The sequence below is a fragment of the Leptodactylus fuscus genome, chromosome 7 (genome assembly GCF_031893055.1).
Source record: "Leptodactylus fuscus isolate aLepFus1 chromosome 7, aLepFus1.hap2, whole genome shotgun sequence".
NCBI classification, from domain to species: domain Eukaryota; kingdom Metazoa; phylum Chordata; class Amphibia; order Anura; family Leptodactylidae; genus Leptodactylus; species Leptodactylus fuscus.
Window position 1 is genome coordinate 58,330,795 of NC_134271.1, and position 18,556 is coordinate 58,349,350.

An 18,556-nucleotide genomic window follows, 5' to 3' on the forward strand; every position below is an offset into this window, starting at 1 on the left:
AGTGTCTCTTGTAGGACATTATTATGGAGGCTTTTGTTTGGCTTGCTCTCACTCCATAGGAGTCATGTAAAGAAGCATCTACCACCACAAGTGTGCGCTTATTCCAGAAGGTTGTGGACTTTGGTTCTTGCTGTCAGTCTTTGAGTATATGAGTATATTACTTTCGTGTACGTCTCAGTGTCCGGCACCAGAATGGTGAGAAAGCCATAAGACTCATAGCGGAAGCAGCAGAGCGCTGACAGACACGACACGCCGGCCGCTTCACTTCCCAGGACTCGCACACAGTCAGGAAGAGCAGCATAGAAACTACGTCACCAGTGTGTCACGTGATTACGCCTGATGCCCGTCTACTTGCTACGCCGTCATGTGACCGGTACCGTACGTCAGGTTGTCGGGAGGACCAAGATGGCGGTGTGTGTGGCTGTGATCGCTAAGGAGGTGAGCTGCATCTCAGTTTTATCCACAAATATGTCTTCGTGGCTGATATTGAAGACCCGTGTTGTATTATTATGCGGCGGACGTGGCTCGGGCACCATCTAAAGTTTTAGATGAAGCTCATTTTCTACGGGAGTGGCTGAGGATTGTAATACTCCAACTAGATGCGTCTTGACAACTCCTAGTGACCCTATGCTAGGTTATGTTGCTGGGATTTGTAGTGCCCCATGGGGCTTCATTTCCTGATCTTGCTGGGAGGCCTCTGTGACCACCAGTTATGACAGATCCCTGCATGCTCTCATATCCTGAGCTGTCAACCCGAGGGGACCCTTCATAGGGTGATGTTTTACTGGGCATGGCTAAATATATGGACATGGTTATGTATTGCTGTTATGATCTGCATCCAGATCAGGGCCTTAGGCCTTATTCACACCTCAGTGTTGTCACTGTGTCTACTGACAGCGCACCAACCTATTGTGTTGCTTGTGGTTGCGTTTTGTTTTGTTTTTTTGTCATCGAAAATTGGATCAGCTTTTTTTTTTTTTTTTCTTTTTTGCAACTAAATTCCTATATTTCATACTGTGCTGGATTCGTGAAAAATGGACAGCACTTTGGTAGTCATGTGCTTGTTGGGATATTCAGGAACATGGACTTGCATTGGCATGATTTTGTGAAATCGTGGACCAAAATAAAACTTCTCTTTTTTTTACAATGACTTATAGTCTGTGAAGTCATGTATGTCTAAATAGACTCAATAAATAGGGTGTAATGGGCCACAGTACTGCCTGGTGCCTTGATCCCTTCTCTGTAATGTCTCAAGCGCTGGTGCAGAGACCTTAATATTTTTTAGACTATTTTATTGGATCCAATGATCAAGTAACTGGGTGAGGGAACTTTATATGCTGTTTGTTATATTTGTCTATGGGGCATCACAAGTCCCGCATGTGTCTATTATTTCTTGATTGTAAGGATAATATGCGAGTTGTAGGTTGTTTATTAAGCCTAAACTCGTCAAAGAATTATATTGCAGTGATCATGTGGATGGGACTTTGACAACATGTTTTTTTCTGTATTGCAGAATTATCCCCTCTACATCCGCAGCATTCCCACCGAGAACCAGCTGAAGTTCCATTACACTGTGCACACCTCTCTGGATGTAGTGGATGAGAAGATTTCAGCCATGGGGAAGGCCTTGGTGGATCAAAGAGAACTTTACTTAGGACTTCTTTATCCCACAGAAGACTACAAAGTGTATCCTTTATTTTTTTAACTCCAGAAAGATTCTTTACTGTAATAGCAGTGAGCATGTGGGATGTGGTGATGGTGGATTCATTGTACAAGTTAATTTAGCAAATAATCAATATATTTGATTATTTGCTAAATAAACAGTGGGGTCAAACAGTCATTTTATTATGGAATCTAAAGACTGTCCTAATAATTTCTGAGAGGGGGCAACATGGTGGCTCAGTGATTAGCACTGCAGCCTTGCAACATTCGAATCCTGCCAGGAACAATATCTGCAAGGAGTTTGTATGTTCTTCCCATGTTTGCATGGACTTCCTCCTTTACTAATACAAAGACATACTGATAGGGAAAAATGTGCATTGTGATCCCTATATGGGGCTCGTAATCTACAAAAAAAAATTATAATAATGTCCGAGAGTAGGAAATTCCAGGATAGTATTATAGATTTGTCAGTGTCATTAAAAGGGTTATAAAAGTTGTCTGCTTCAGCCAAGTTAACTGCTCCACTATTCACTGGTGGAAGCCCTTTCATGAGTCCTATAGCTGTACTACTGTCAGATTATTCTGGGAGTTGTAGTTTTCTCACCTCTAGAGAGCTATAGGTTATAGGCAAGTGTTGTAGGAGAACTGCAGCATAAGTGTATCTTGGCTGCAATGACATGACATGGCCCCTATTATAATGAATAAACTCTTGCACCTTGAGATATAATAAGCCCTGCCTGTAGATCCTTGAAGCTCTACAACAGGGGTAGGCAGCCTTCGGTACTCCAGCTGTTGTAAAACTACAACTCCCAGCATGCATACTTGGTCTGCTATTCTTGGAATTCCAATGGAAGTGAATGGAGTATGTTGGGGGTTGTAGTTTCACAGCAGCTGGAGTGCCGAAGGTTGCTGACTCCTGCTCTACAATGACAACACTGCTCAAGAAATGCTGAGTATGATTATCCTTAATTAATCTTCAGCTATGGCTATGTCACAAACTCCAAAGTCAAATTTGTTATGGTGGTTGACTCCTCCAACACAGCTCTTCGAGATAATGAGATCCGCAGTGTGAGTACAGCTTGGGGTGAACGTGGGTAACCTATAAGCCCAACTGTGAAGTGTCAGCTCACCTTTGATAATACTAAGGTGAATCTACATGTGTGCATTAGGAAACTGCATAATACATATGAAACAATTCCACAATACATTTCTATTATTGAAATAATTCCTTTGTAAGCAGGAGTAACATGATAATAGATTAAGATAATCACAGGGCATCAACCTTGAAATTGCTCTGTAGAGCCACCAGGTGTTTCATGCCATACTCATGTCCATCACCTGCTGTGCCAAAGGCAGTAAACATTGACCTGCATTTTCTTGAAGTCATCCCAGAGTCATTTGGTGCTACAAGTCACTCTTTTGCTGTATCATTAAATCACTGCCTCACCTAGGAAGAATAATTTGAAGAGTGTATGTATATTGCGGAATTGTTGCATACACTCATTGACAAAAAATACACTAAGAGTTGTTAGAATGGAATTAAACTTTCTATTTATGAATGTAATGATACATGTAAGCGCTTACAATATTAGATCAAAACTTTACAGTTCAAAGGAGGCTCTAGTACCCTGTTGGGCCACCTGTAGCCTGGATAAGAGATAATACAGTTGGGCTTGGAGGCATAAAAGATCCTGAATTGTATCTTGCAGATGAGCTAGTAGTTCCTGCACACTTTTAGGTTGCTGAAGCTGGCATTTCAGCTGGTCCCATAAATACTTGATTGACAATAAATCTGGTGCCTGGGCAGGTCTTGGAAGTGTTGCAGTCTGGCAAAGAAATTCCTGGGAACCCCTTGTTGTGTGTGGGTGAGCATTATCCTGCTAAAAACTGCCAGTTTGTAGCCATTCCCTGAAAGAAAACACATGGCCTCCTGTCCTGCACATATCTCTAAGCTGTTAGTGCCCCTCGTATCACTACTAGGGGGGGGACTGTGGTATGCAATAATACCTCCAGATCATCACACCAGCTGTTATGGTAGTGAGTGTCTCCGAAATAAGCGTGGAATTGAAGTGCTCGCCACTAGGCCTCTATAATTGAACCTGACTGCCATCAGATCCCAAACATAACCTGGATTCATCACTAAAGATATAGGACCAGTCTAGGTTTCTTGCATATGACATCACTGAAAACAGTTGGCAGGACATATAATGGTTGGAGTGACACCAATTTTCCTTCTGCTAGATGCTTGGAAAAGGTCTGAACAGAAAAAGAGTAGTGTAACGAAAGTGATACTAGTGTCTGGATGGTAGATAAGGGTAGATTAGAGGTTGTGTAGGCAAATTTGTTATATTTTAAATGAGCTGAAAGAGGTGAAAAAGAAAAAAAAAAATATATATAATTATACTCGCCTATCCCCGGAGTCCTTCCGGCACGATCCTTCTGCTGGGCTGTCTTCTCAAAGTGAAACTGCTTGCCAGCTGTGATGTCCCATATCCCTTCTACTGTGACCACAGAGGCCAATCAGCGGCCTCCAGAATAGACCCTGGGACGTCACAGGTAGTGACATCACATGCCCGTCGCTGATTGACCTCAATAGTCACGTGTGGCAGGAACTTCTGCCGGAAGATAACGGATAAGAGCACAAGGTAAAAAGAGTGTGAAATATTTTTTTTTTTTTTTTTTTGTACCACCCCAAAAAAAATTATTGGTCCATTTTTTCTTGGACAACCCCTTTAGTGCTGAGCTTTGTAGCAGTCCAACATTTCTTTGTGGGTGCATGTAATTTCCTCTTATATAAGTAGATACTGAGGACCTTTTTATATTTTGTCAGTGAATGTTACACATTTAACCTAGACTTTATTTAACCTATCAGATGTTCCGGAAGCTTCATAACTCCTATACAGATGTGATGTGTAACCCCTTCTATAACCCTGGAGACCCTATTCAGTCACGGTAAGTCTGCAAAATAAACTGTCACATTACATAGAACATTTTGGTGTAGCTACCTCAGCTGATCTTTTGATCTATTTTCAGGGCTTTTGATAACACAGTCACCTCTATGATGGTAGCAGCGTGTTGAACTGAATCCTGGGGTTTTTTTTTTTTATGTGATCCTGATGGTGAAGGTGACAGAGGGGATTTCCTGTTTCCAGTACTGCATGATACTTCACATTATTCCCCCTCCCATGCCTATTTGCCATGATAGTGTTTTAATACTGGTGATTATTCTTGTTTCTGTGGCTCTTACCCATTTGACGTGCCAGGAGAATGGCAACTGATGAACTTCATCTCTTTCTGTGCTATGGATACAAGTAGGAGAGGAACATCTTAAAGTTACTGAGTGATGGTTGTAAAACTCCAGAAATGTACTATTGGTTATACCCATGGGCTAAGGCAAATGTTTGGGATCTGGCCAAGTAGTTGTCACAGCTCTACCAAATAAAAAATAAAGAAGTCAATGTTTTCTTCAGTCACAATATTTGCCTTCGGTGTAATGCACGTGAATGTATGTATTACATCTTATGTGAAGTCCATTGTTATAATGGATAGTACATAGACCCATTCATTTCTATGGCTGCATACACATTGGGATGTTCATGAATCTGTATTGGGGCAGCAAAAAAAAAAAAAAAAAAAAAAACAGGACAGGTGCAATGACAGTACGTTTTGTGCGGCACTCATTTTTTTTAAAGCCACATACATGCCGTCTAAATAATTGTTCAATGATCCATCCACACTTTAGCCTAAATAACAGTCTATCATACTTGCCCCATTCTGCATAAATATTTTATGACAGCAGTTACCTAAATATTACATGATTATATAGAGAAGAATATCCTAATGTCTACACATTGAAACCTGCAACGTTATTGTGTTACTGCTGTTAACCATAGATTGATTCATACATATACTTTTCTGTCTGCATCTGATGTTGGAAGGATTGTATACATTTATGTATGGAATAATAAATGTAAGTTATTCAATGTGTAAGTTTTTTTTATTGATAAAGTGCATTAAACATTGGCTACAGTGACATTCTTGTTATGTTTTCTGTACTGTTCTCTCCACCTTCTTTGAAAAATTTAATAAAAGTTGATTACACCTAAACATTGGCTACAGATGTTGTAGCTACACAGGTAAGCCAGATACCTGTATTAGCATTTCCAAACTTAAAAAAAAAAAAAGTGCTACTGAAAAATAAAACTTGGTTTTCCCTCTGTGATGGTAATTTTGCATGTAGTGTTGTTGCTGAGGACAGGACTCAAACCTGTAATTTTTTTTTTTTTTTTTTTTTTTTTAAACCTTCTTCCCCTTCATAAGGTCATACTAGACTTTTTTTTTTCTTTGGAGGGGGGGGGGGAAGACATCTTTAAAACAAAAACAAAAAAAAACCACTTACTGATTTCTCTTATAACTGGGGCTAATACACTTGTGACATTTACAAGATAAATGCAGACTTATGATCATAACTGCAGAGCTGGTTTGGGTCCTTTGGGACCCAGCAGTTCTTTCAGTCTCTGGTTGCCAGTGGATGACTTCACTGTGGGGTCAAAGGGAAGCCAAAATTGAGCTCTGTATACACAGTTATCAGGAAGGCAGGGATGATAAAACATCCCTGCCTTCTCTATAAGAGCTTCAGCTGTAGTTACAGCCCCAGTTCTGTAGTTGCTTGCCACTGCAAGGATGTACTGGTATGTCCTTGCAGAGTTAAACATGAATTGCCCATACATAGACTATGGCCGTTCTGGAACTGGTTAAAGAAATAAACTAAAATATTAAAACAAACATTACTTGTTTGTGAAATCCACTCTCACTTTTGCAGATGTTACTTTCCCTTCCGTGATGACATTGCATACATAAATGTCACTACTGCATTGGTCAGGTCGCAAACCACTGAGGTGACAACTGCAGCCACTAAAGTGTTGGGGCATTTGGTATAGGAGTAATGTTTGAGATATATATATATATATACTTTTTTTCCCCCAATGTTTTTCAAACCTCTCTCAATGGCTTTAGTGTATTGGTAGCAAGAGTTTCCCTTTAAGCTGAAGCTGCTGTGATAATGGAAACAGTCTTTGAAAGATACCAATCTCCTCCCCACTGTCCTTGTGAACCAATATCAACCGAGCAGCATCACTCCTCCACATTACCAGGCTGTCAAATACAACAGTACAATGTTTAGTTGCCAGATCTAAAGACATTTCCTCAAGTTACTTTGTACAAGTCATACAAGCGTTTGAAATAAGGAGTTAGGTTTAGGCAAACACTTTCTGAAGATGCTTTGAAGTTTCCAGCCCATGTAGCTAGAGAATTCAGTTTCTTCAATAGCTTTGATTTACAATAGGAGCGGGGAGGGGGGGGAAAGAGTGCAGACTGTGCAAGTTGTCTGATCATGGTGAACACATTTTCATCTATCTTAAAATATCTGATGTGGTCAGGCTTCTAAACAAATCTAATGTGTATGTCCAGCTTTCGACAAATGCCATATTGGCAAAATTGCTACAGGCAGACACATGCAATGGATTGCCCTGTCTGACTAGCACTTACAATATGCAGTACTCAACATGTTGCCCACATTGTTCTCTCAAAAATAAATGAAACCATGAATGTTGCAATATCATTACAGAAGGACATTTGACCAACAAATCATCATATATATATAAAGCAATACATTTATTTATCCATCAGTGCAATGTTAGATATTGCATTGTAGCCAAAGTACACACAATTCGTGTTCCTCTGATTTTTGAGCACTGTGTGTAAATTACGCCACTGGAAAAAATCCTTATTGGGTTATTCAAAGCGGCTCTGTGACACTAGGTGCAGGAGGGCTGAAAACTGTTCAGTGTATTTGCTGACATGGAGTGGGTACAATCGTAGAATCTCCAGTCACAATATCCATGTTCAGTATACATCATTCCAATGGCTTGTGCTTCCATGACCTATAGGAAGAAAGGGATAGGGATTAGAGAAAGCTGAGTAATAAAGCATTAGGCTGGACACTCATTGTCTCAGAATTGATATTGTGGGTTCTACTAGACAATGGCATGAATGTGGTGCACGTTTGGCACAATGTGATCCATCTAGTTTGGAGCTAAAATTTTTCAACACATGCGGTTTTATATACCACTAGAAAGCCAACTGTGTGCTGAATTCACACGGTCGGCATTCCCGTTATGTGCCCCGGGGCTGGCGATATCAGTGCCGTTACCAAACCCTGCCCATTGTCAGAAGGGTGTTCCTGACAGTCTAGCTAGGCTGTGAGGAACGCCACACCTGACAGTACTAGTCCATAGCTCTGTACTCTGAGTGGCATTCCTTATAGCCCAGCAAAGACGCTAAGCAAGCAAGCTCAAGAACATCTCACAAGATTCAGCTTTTAATGGGAACAAGAATACAGATATGAACCTTCCTGCATGAAAGTTGCTAATATATTACATCATAAAACACCTAATTTCCCTTCATGAAAACAAACACACAAACCTGTATGGCCGAATCCTGGGCCTTTGACCTCTCTGGAAGTTTCCTCTGTGTCCTCGAGGCCTTCCACGGAAACCTCCCCTATCTGTAGTGCTGATTCCGGGTGTGTTTGTTCTCTTGGGTAGAACCTAGACAGGTGCAGACTAAAGTCATATTCGGATACAATAAGTTGAGGCTCTGTATATCAAAAGGGAATGTTTAAGCAGTATAGGACGCTGTTAGATATCGCTCTCCTGAGAAGTCACCTGAAATATCAAGTACGCTTTAAAGAGGTTGTCCGGGATTCAAAACCATTTATATATTAGTCCAGGGAAGGTGGAGAAAAACAAACAAAAAACCCAACATACTTTCCAAGTGCTCTGGAGTCCGCTGTCTTGATTTGCCAGAAGAGCCTGCCACTCTGTTACATCCCATGTCCCTTTACTTAGGCTACTGATTAGCCTCAGAGGTCACATGACAGAAGCCGATCAGTGGCCTAAGGAAAGGACGTGCATTCACCAGCCTAATTAAAAAATATATATATCCTGGACAACCCCTTTAAGTCTTGCCTCTTATTTCACAGTGTTTCCCATGTCAATCAGTGACAAGTCCTTGACTGATCCAGGGGTCAGGACTGGCATATGAAGCAAGCTATATTCCATCATGTATGTATAATTATATATATATATATATATATATATATATATATATATATATATACACACACATATATATAAAATTTATTTTTATATATATATATATATATATATATATATATATATATATATATATATATGATTAGTAGACTTCACACCGATATGTGCAAATCAATTCACCATTTATGGAGCCCCACGTTGGACTCAACTTTGCATAATAAATGGTGAATTGATTTGCACATAGTGTGAAGTCCATTACTCAGCTTTACTATAGGTTGGAACCCTACCACACCTTGATAGTTCGTCCTCGAAACACACTTTCATCCATCGCTATAGCCGCTTCTGCCGATTTCTTCTCTGCAAATTCTATATATGCATATCTAGGATATAGGACACAGTTTAGAAAATGCTATGCTCCATTTGTACACTTGAAAAAGGAATAATATTCCCCCAAACGCATTCTGTTTTGGATCACAATTAAAGATTACTACATCATTACTGGTTTAAGTGAAATATCTTTCTGATCAACAATATCTCTGTTGACGTGTCCACGTATGATGAGAGGGCATATTAAGAGCCACTAAGAATACATCCTCATGGAAATATTCAGGGCAAAATGAACTACATTATCTGGGTACTTCAAATATGCTCTGATAATAATCTAACAAACATTGACATGGTGTTACTTTCATTTGAGAATATGCCCTACGTAGGAACATTTATATCGCTTTATAAGCATGTTCCACCATCCACTGTGTTCTATGGAAATCCATGTCATAGTGAACTACTGCTCAGATAGTTCTGTATGTGGGCTTGAAGTGGAGATAGTGGCAGACAGCCTGAAAAAGGAGGATCATCCTAAATATGAACATGAGAAATGAAACAAACCACAGTCTTCTTACCCTTTGGGATGGCCTGAGAATTTGTCACACAGAATTGTTATCCGGTTAATGTAGCCACAACTGCTAAAGTGAGATTCTAAATCCTGGGCTGTGCCGCCATAATCCACCTGAGATAATGAGATGAAGACTTCACTCGAACTTCAACATTACCATATATAACAAATCTAGAAATTCATTAATGCATTCTAACTTACATTTTAGGAACTTAGGAGCAATGGATTTAAAATCCATGTTTTAGATCCTTGTATCCCATATTGGGATACTCATGTATGAACATAGACCAAAAACATTACATTGTTAGTGCAACTCATAAAAACTAAAGGATCTGCAAATAAAAGTCCATTGCTACAATAACTGTTCTATCATTGGTGGCCACATGCAGCTGTTGAAGTGAACTTCGAGGTATAGCTATAGGGCGTGCCAGGAACTGGACCCAGGAGCCAAAGATAAAAAGATAACAGTATTATAGATCGTACATGGTAAATGGGGGCCCAGGAACTTCAATTTACACCTCTGAACACCCCTTAAAGGGGTATTCCCATTAACAAAATCATATCTATATTTGTAAATAATTAAAGATTAAACATTTTTGCAAATATAAGTAGTTAAAAATTATGCAGAGTTTTAAAGATTCTCTCTAACCATCTTAGTGGTAAGAGTTTGTTGTCCTGATTGGTTGCCAACGGATTCTTGGATTCCTGTTCTTCAGTGCATGTGTGAACCTAGCCTTAGAAAGCAAAGCTGAATAAAGAAAATTCAATATTAACACACCCAAATTTTATACTTACATTTCCTACATACACAGAGCGCTTGTCAGCCTCCTGTTTCTCTTCTGGACTCAAAGGACGAGGAGGACCTGAGAAATGAAGAGTAAACAGCACATTATGGTCTTTGTGCCAGTTGTTTTGAAGGACTAATGCTCTTTGGTTACATGTATGGAGATACATACACGAGAAAACGCCAAAAAATGATTACCTATAATATTCAGTATGACAACTCAGGTCCATAATTTCCCAGGTATATCGCAAAACCTACCAGTTTTAGAATTCTCAGTTTGCGTCTCTTCCCCAGTCAGTCCCTTCAGGAGCTCCGTCTCCTCTTCCATCTCCCGTACCCGCATCCGTATTTCTTTCAATTCCTGGAGAATGTAGGAATCATCGAGTGTCTATACAACTATATAATACTATATATAGTCTTAGGTTAGGGGCGGGCTACATAGCGACCTTAGTCCGATACAAACAAAAATGTGTGATTTGTCTGCAACCTGTTGTTGCAATGAAGTTTCATGATGATCTTAAAGGGGCTCTATCAGCAAAATCATGCTAATAGAGCCCCACATATGCGTGAATAGCCTTTAAAAAGGTTATTCAGGCACCGTAAATGTTATATTAAACTACCCCCCCCCCCCCCCCCGTTTTAAAATAAAACCAGAATGTGATAAACTCGCCCATCGTGCACAGTGGGCGGGCATTCAGGGTGCGCCGTCTTTTTCATCCACACCTCCTCTTCCTGCGATGTCCTCAGGTCCCGTCTTCCTCCGGCGTTCGTGAAGTGACATTGCTATAAAAAAAAAAAAAAAATGGCCTGGGCGCATGCGCAGTAGCATGCGGCTTCTACTGCGCATGCGCCCAGGCCATTTTTTTTTTTTTTTTTTTTTTTTTTTTTTTTTAGCAGTGTCAGTTCGCGAGTGCCAGAGGAAGACGGGACCCGAGGACATCGCAGGAAGAGGAGTCTTGGATGAAAAAGACGGCGCACCCTGAATGCCCGCCCACTGTGCACGATGGGCGAGTTTATCACATTCTGGTTTTATTTTAAAACGGAGGGGGGGGGGGGGTGTAGTTTAATATAACATTTACAGTGCCTGAATAGCCTTTGTATGTGGGGCTTTGTATGTGGGGCTCTATCAGCATGATTTTGCGGATACAGCCCCTTTAAGATGTAGTGTGGCTGCAAGTTTCATATGAATTAGAGTTTGAAAGAGCTTTCAGACACAAAAATGAAACCGTTGACATGTTGCAAGTTAGCCGCAGTCACACAGAAATCCTGTTAGAAGAGTTGCCTACAATTACATCAGATTATGTGCTCTTGGTTTTGTACAAGCAACGTCACCTCATGGAGCAGCATAGTATAGCAGGATAATATATGCCTAATTTCACCACATATAAAAGGGTCAAAACAGACATCATTTGGCTGTTCAACCTCACGTGTGGATTCTTTTAGGCCCCACTAATCTGTGGATAGTTTCCAATCCATTAAATAAGATTATGCTGGAAAAGCTACACTTAACATTTACAGCAACTTACAGGATCGTCATAGTCGCAGTCTTCATGGTGGTCCACTTGCACTGGCTCCAGTTCTGTATCCTTACTAGACATTTCCCACGTTACATCCCAGTCAGGGGGCAAGTGGCCGTGGTTACCCCACACCTTAGTATTGTAGCCCAGGCCTGAGAAACACAAGAGGAGAGCACTAGAGCTACACTTCAGTTCTACCAACACTATAGAGCTCAGATGGGGGAAATGAGCTGCAGCTGCATCCAGAATGTAATATATACTATTCAGGGACACTGCAAATCTATGGAGTCATACTCAAGAGATACAAGATATATTACATACATACTTTAGATACACATAAAATACATAATTTTTGGACAGTTTCCAGCACCCATTTCTAAGGCTACACTGAGACATTTTATAGCACTACTGGTTGATGTCGTCTATATATATATATATATATATATATATATATATATATCTCTCCGACAATTGCGCTACAAAAACGTATAGTGTAGCTTTGGCCCAAAAATCTCCCTAGGAGTTATTTTATTGTGGTCACAGATCTGGACGTTTTTGGGGATTACTACATCCATGTAACAACAAGGGCCAACTAAAAGCCTGAGCACAGTTACCTGCTTGTATCATGACACTCACACCAGAGTTTCTTCAGAAAATTGCAAGTTGATAGGGAGGCAACAAACATTCCTAGTATAGCCGCCCTCATATTGCACATGCTCATCCCACCCTTTCAGGCCCAGGACAAGGTCTAATAGTCAGTATATTGGACCTGCGAACCCCCTGACAGCAATGAAAGGGTCAATAAAGCAGGTGCAGATACAATCAGGAGGGGAATAGAGAAATAACTGCAAAGATATGGAGGTGTCTATAGTAATGCAATGAAAAATTGAACTTTTTGCCCTTGGCAACCAAGCCGATTGCATGTTTCTAAGTAGCATCTTTGGTTACTATGTGCAACGTCTTATTGGCAGTTAGTGCCATATGTTACCCATGTATATATCCTGAAGTTTTTTAGGTAGGCTGGAAATTCAGCAGGAGTCATGTATAAGACCTGGTGCTGTAGTAGCTAGAGATCACTTGATTTATTGTCTAATGGGAATCTGGAATAGGATTTATTGTTACAGGCAGTAGTATTGTGTTTGGTTGTCTGTAACTAGAATGCGCAATATCAAATCAGAGCTCGTTCACATTTGCGCCCCGGGGTCTCCATTATTTAGGTTTCTCTTTCCTGCCTGAAACTGGGCAGGAGACGGAAACCTGCAGGCATTTTTCAAACCCATTCGTTTGAATGGGTTTGAAAAGTGTCCGGCTGTGAGCGCCTGTAAGCGTTTTATGCTCTCTGTGGCAAAACCGTTTTTTTTTTTAACCGGACACAAAGTCGGACATGCAGGACTTTGCGTTTAAAAAAAAAACGGTTTAGTCGCAGAGAGCATAAAACGCTTACAGGCGCTCACTGCCGGACACGGTCTGACAGGTTTCCGTCGCCTGTCTGCAGAAGATGGAACCCTGATAACGGAGACCCGATCGCTGGTGTGAACTTAGCGACATCCACAATGTATTGTAGGGGAAATTATACTGAGCGCACCTTTAGGCTTGGTTCACACATGCTTATGTGATCAGTCCATTTGAATTTAGTTTGAGACTAAAAACAGACTGATGCACATACTGATTGCAAATCGACACCTTTTTATGCTGATAGCAAACTCAGTTTAAAATGTGTCAGTTTAATCTTGGAGAAGACTTGACTAGAGGACAGATAAGGAGATTAAAAGTAGAAAATGGTAAACAGAGTAGAGATAAGGACAGGGGCGGATCCAGGGCCGGGCAATCCAGGGCGGTTTTTTTTTTTTTTTTCTTTCTTCTTTGAACCAGTGCAGGAGAGCTGCCGCTTTCCGTGCGCTGGTTCAGACATCTACGTATCAACATAGGTGGCGTCATCACGCCGTCTATGCTGATACGTAGACGTCTGACTTTTGCCGAGAGAAGAGGATCGCGGAGGCAGCGGGAGCAGCAGCAGCAGCGCGATCGGTAAGTATAGTAACATTTTACCTGATCACTGCTGCCCCCGCTTCCCTTGTAATATAGGCTGCGGAGGCCGGCAGTGAATAGGCCCGGGCCAGGCCGCGATCCCACTGCCGCTGTTATTATACTCTTTTCAGACCCCCCCGAGTATAATAATCGGAGCCCCAGGGGAGATGAGGGAACATAATAAACACTGTTACTTACCTCTCCGGGATCCAATGTTAATCCTAGCTGGATTCGGGCCTATACGGTAATACCCAGACGTCACGAGGTCTGGTATATTACCATATAGGCCCAAAGCCTGTGCTAGCAGTACCATATAGGCCCAAAACCTGCTAGGATTAAAGAGGACCTTTCATGGGTTTGGGCAAAGGCAGTTCTATATACCACTGGAAAGCCGATATATAGAACTGCCTTTGCCCAAACCCATGAAAGGTCCTCTTTGACATCGGATCCTGGAGAGGTGAGTAACAGTGTTTATTATGTTCTCTCATCTCCCCTGGGGCGCCGATTATTATACTCTGGGATCTGAAAAGGCTGTAGGGGCCACTGTGAGATATATATATGGTCATGGCGGTCCAAAGGGAAGAGACGGGAAATGTGGGGAGACATCTCCTGTGAGCATTACTGCATTGTATTTATTGTAATGGCAGAAAATATGAATCGCATTTGAAAAATGCATTTTTAGGGCTAATTTAAAACAAACAAACAAAAAAAAAGACCTCCCAGTAAGTAGGGCCCCGCCAAAGTCAATTGCCCAGGGTCCCGCAAAGCCTGGATCCGCCACGGGATAAGGACATATGATAAATGTCCTTATGTCCTTATCTCTACTCTGTTTACAATTTTCTACTGTTTTTAATCCCCTTAGGACTCGTTCACATCTTCGCCCAAGGTCTCTGTTTTGCAGGTTTCCGTTTCCTGAACGAAAACCTAAAGTCATTTTTCAAACCCATTCATTTGAGTGGGTTTGGAAAGTGTCTGGCCGTGAGCGCCGGGGAGCGTTCTCTGCTCTCCGCGGCGAAACCATTTTTTTTTTTTAACTGGACACAAAGTCGAACATGCAGGACTTTGTGTCCGGTTAAAAAAAAAAAACGGTTTCGCCGCAGAGAGCACAAAACGCTCACCGGCGCTCATGGCCGGACACGATCTGTTAGGTTTCCTACCTGAAAATGTAGATCAGGAGCTGGTGGCACATTTTAAACGGACAGCGTTTCCTATCAGCATAAAAAGGTGTCCGTTTGCAATCAGTATGTGTATCAGTCCGTTTTTAGTCTCAAACTGAATTCAAACGGACTGATCACATAAGCATGTGTAAACCAAGCCTTAGGTTGCATTCACATAGAGTAACGTGCCGTGTGACCTGGCACGTATACACCGTGTGAGATTTTGCGGGCTGTGTACGTTACTCCACGTGAATGGGCCCTTAGATAGTCCAATAAATGCAACATTTCCTTTATATGCAAATGAGGCTCAAGTGCAGCAACACATCTAGGGGCTCAGCACAGGAGGTGCAAACACATATTGGTGGGCTCCCTACCCAGGTATACCAGCATTACAACCATACAGTGGTAGATACCAGCTCTACACAGGGTTACACAGACTTAAATGAATACAATACAGCAAAAATATAGTGACTTACAGGTGAAATATATGACTGTAATCATTCACATTTTCCATCTGGACCCCCATGACCATTTCTTCCAATAGTGACTTGTCTCTGTAAAATTTGCAACACAGACATCTTTGGCTGAGCTCAGACAGATGTTTTTGGTCAGGATTTTGAAGCGGAATCCGCGTCAAAATCCTGACCAAAAAAACACCTCTCATTGAAATCAATGGGAGCTGGTAATCGCTTGCGGAAAAAATAAGCGACATGCCCTTTCTTCAGATGGATTCCACGGCCGATTCAGCTGTGGACGTCTGCCTGAAGACACTCCCTCCCGACTAGGTCCATTCATTTGGGCCTAATCCGGAGCGGAGTGCCGCGACTGGATGTCGGTGCACTGCACCAGCATCCAGTCGCAGCTACCCGGTTTTTGGTCTGGAATCTGAGGCGGCCTCTGCGTCAAATTCCAGACCAAAAAAACCTGTCTGAACTCAGCCTTTGGCTGCTCATTTTTCCCGACACCTGACCCACATTTTCCTCACCTACACTAAATCCCTATCCTGATGCTGCCGGTATACAAATGTATGATGCCACTGTAAATCCCCTTAATAATGCCCCTGATTAATAAGGCACCCTAGTGCCTCAATAAATAATACTACTCAATTCCTCAGAGATTAACAATACCCCTTAATCCCACTTGTATTAACTATGTCCATTTTGCCCCCTAATGTTCCCCTTTTATTAAAGAGATTTCCTGGGATTTTTTTTTCTCTAATTTTTTTTTATCCTTAGGATAGGCCATACATATGGGTAGTGGGGGCCAACAGCTGGCCCTTGCTTGGATCAGCCATTCCCAGGTCATTGTACTAAACAGAGGGTGGAGCCAGAAGTAGATGGCTCTATACACTGTGTATTTGCTAAGCTCCATTACTATATCAAGGCTTGCTCCCGTTGATGTCAATGGGAGCCGCAATTCTATAATTCTGCCGGGCCACTATACAATGTATACAGGGACCGGATGCAACCCCCAAGTGGCTGGGCAGAGCAACTTGTAGGCTGCAGACCTAAAGAGGCTTCTGGCTTTCAAGTTAGAGAATGATAGAGAAGAAGTCATCATCTTCCTCCTCTACCATCCATGTATAACAACTTTATTGTATTTTTGTTTATGCTGGTAGAGTTGACATTGCAGTCTTTTTGTTGCTATAGCCCTGGATTGAGCTCCACAAAGTCAGTGGACCCAGGACTGTCAGCCCCGCTGCCTTCCAGCTACACCTCTGCTCATTGCAATAGGGTGTGCCAGAGACTAAATCTGAGCATGTTACTATAATAGGCACTGATTTATTGCCCATCATTGTAATAAGTCGGTTCTCTCCTAGATATTCCACGATCAACTGTGAGTGGTATCATTGAAAAATGGAAACGTTAAGGAACAGCAACTCAGCCATGAAGTGACAGACCACGTAAAGTTACAGCGTAGGATTGTTGAGTGCTCAGGTGCATAGTGCATACAATTCGCCAACTAGTAACTGAAGTCACAAATCCCCCTGACATTTATGTCAGCTCAAAAACCTGTGTACCTGGAGGTGAATGGGATAGATTTCCATGGCAGAACATCTGAGCACTTCATAACTGTGTTTCAGGAGTTCTCAGCACTAACACCATGGAATTTTGGGCAATGATTGCTTCAAACTTAGTGGGAACAGTTTGGGGAAGGCCCATTTCTACATGACTGTGTTCCAATGCACAAAGCAACATCCATAAAGGTATTGTTGATGAGTTTGAAGTGGAAGAACTTAACTGGTCCTCACAAAACCCTGTCCTCAACGCCAATGAACACCTTTGGGATGAACTAGAACAGACCCTAGAGGGTCTAACATGAGTGTCTAACCCCAGAAATGTTCATCTTGATGAATAAGTGAAAATTACTAGACGCAGTCCAAAATCTTGCAGACAGTCTTCCCAGAAAGTGAAAGGTGTTTTATCTGCAAAGGATGGGGGAAACCAACTCCGCATTAATATCTATGGATTTAGAGTAGGATGTCTTAAAAGGTCCATGTAATGTATAGTTGTCCTAATACTTTTTTTTCCATATAGTGTATTAGCCAGAACATGAATAGTCAGTTCATGCAGAAAAATGGTCAAGTCTATGATTCTGAGCCACTTCAACAAGAGCCAAATTGTAAAGGCTAAAAAACTGGGTCAGAGCATCTCCAATGGTGGGGTGTTCATACGGTAGTACTCATTGTAACTAGAGATGAGCGAGTAGTACTCGATCGAGTAGGTATTCGATCGAATGCTATGGTATTCGAAATACTCGATCGATCGAGTACCACTCGCTGTTCGAATGTAAAAGTTCGATGCAGAACCAGTATTGATTGGCCGAATGCTATACAGTCGGCCAATCAATGCTGGTTCTTCTCCTACCTTTAGAAGTCTTCCCCGTGCAGCTTCCCCGGCTCTTCATTCACTCTGCCAGGCATCGGGCCTGGGCAGAGCCGACTGCGCATGTCCGCTTGTAGTGTGGGCATGCGCAATCGGCTCTGCCCAGGTCCGATGCCTGGCAGAGTGAATGAAGAGCCGGAAGACGCCGCGGGGACGCTGCAAGGAGAAGACTGCACGGAGGATCCAGCCCGACCCTCACTCATGGACTTGGTAAGTATGATTTGATCGAACATTGCCTACCCCTGAAACGAGCATTTTCCCGCCCATAGACTATAATAGGGTTCGATATTCGATTAGAGTAGTCGAATATACTCGAAATGAATATCGAACCTCGAACATTTTACTGTTCGCTCATCTCTAATTGTAACCAAAAGTGTTCCAAGAAAGGAAACTGGTGAACTGGTAACAGCATCCTGAATGGCCAAGGTATAAGCCAAAGGGGTCCATGTGGTTTGATCACATAATAGAGCTATCATAGACCAAACTGTTAGAAAAGTTAGCTCTGGTAGAAAA

At 41.8% G+C, this 18,556-nt stretch overlaps 2 protein-coding genes across 2 annotated transcripts; one reads left to right on the forward strand and one right to left on the reverse strand.

Moving 5' to 3' along the window:
- The first annotated feature begins 331 nt into the window (after nt 1–331).
- TRAPPC2L (trafficking protein particle complex subunit 2L) lies at nt 332–5,695 on the forward strand. The gene is made up of 5 exons (XM_075280596.1): nt 332–438; nt 1,514–1,686; nt 2,643–2,730; nt 4,535–4,614; nt 4,696–5,695. Exons 1-5 carry the CDS (start codon nt 340–342, stop codon nt 4,739–4,741), a joined length of 486 nt encoding a protein of 161 aa, XP_075136697.1. The 5' UTR covers nt 332–339; the 3' UTR covers nt 4,742–5,695.
- A 1,713-nt stretch (nt 5,696–7,408) lies between these two features.
- PABPN1L (PABPN1 like, cytoplasmic) lies at nt 7,409–12,122 on the reverse strand. The gene is made up of 7 exons (XM_075280597.1): nt 11,983–12,122; nt 10,715–10,817; nt 10,468–10,535; nt 9,680–9,786; nt 9,070–9,157; nt 8,146–8,270; nt 7,409–7,604 (listed from the first exon to the last, which is right to left on the reverse strand). Exons 1-7 carry the CDS (start codon nt 12,052–12,054, stop codon nt 7,577–7,579), a joined length of 591 nt encoding a protein of 196 aa, XP_075136698.1. The 5' UTR covers nt 12,055–12,122; the 3' UTR covers nt 7,409–7,576.
- Nucleotides 12,123–18,556: the final 6,434 nt, after the last annotated feature.

What these genes read in the sequence shown, in the direction of transcription:
- TRAPPC2L (XM_075280596.1), top strand. Translation starts at nt 340, where the DNA reads ATGCCCGTCTACTTGCTACGCCGTCATGTGACCGGTACCGTACGTCAG. An exon ending in TGGCTGTGATCGCTAAGGAG is followed by an intron (nt 439 to 1,513) that starts GTGAGCTGCATC and finishes TCTGTATTGCAG; the next exon opens with AATTATCCCCTCTACATCCG. An exon ending in CCCACAGAAGACTACAAAGT is followed by an intron (nt 1,687 to 2,642) that starts GTATCCTTTATT and finishes ATTAATCTTCAG; the next exon opens with CTATGGCTATGTCACAAACT.
- PABPN1L (XM_075280597.1), bottom strand. Translation starts at nt 12,054, where the DNA reads ATGTCTAGTAAGGATACAGAACTGGAGCCAGTGCAAGTGGACCACCAT. An exon ending in ACTGCGACTATGACGATCCT is followed by an intron (nt 10,818 to 11,982) that starts GTAAGTTGCTGT and finishes TACATTCTCCAG; the next exon opens with GAATTGAAAGAAATACGGAT. An exon ending in CCCAGGATTCGGCCATACAG is followed by an intron (nt 7,605 to 8,145) that starts GTTTGTGTGTTT and finishes TTCTTCCTATAG; the next exon opens with GTCATGGAAGCACAAGCCAT.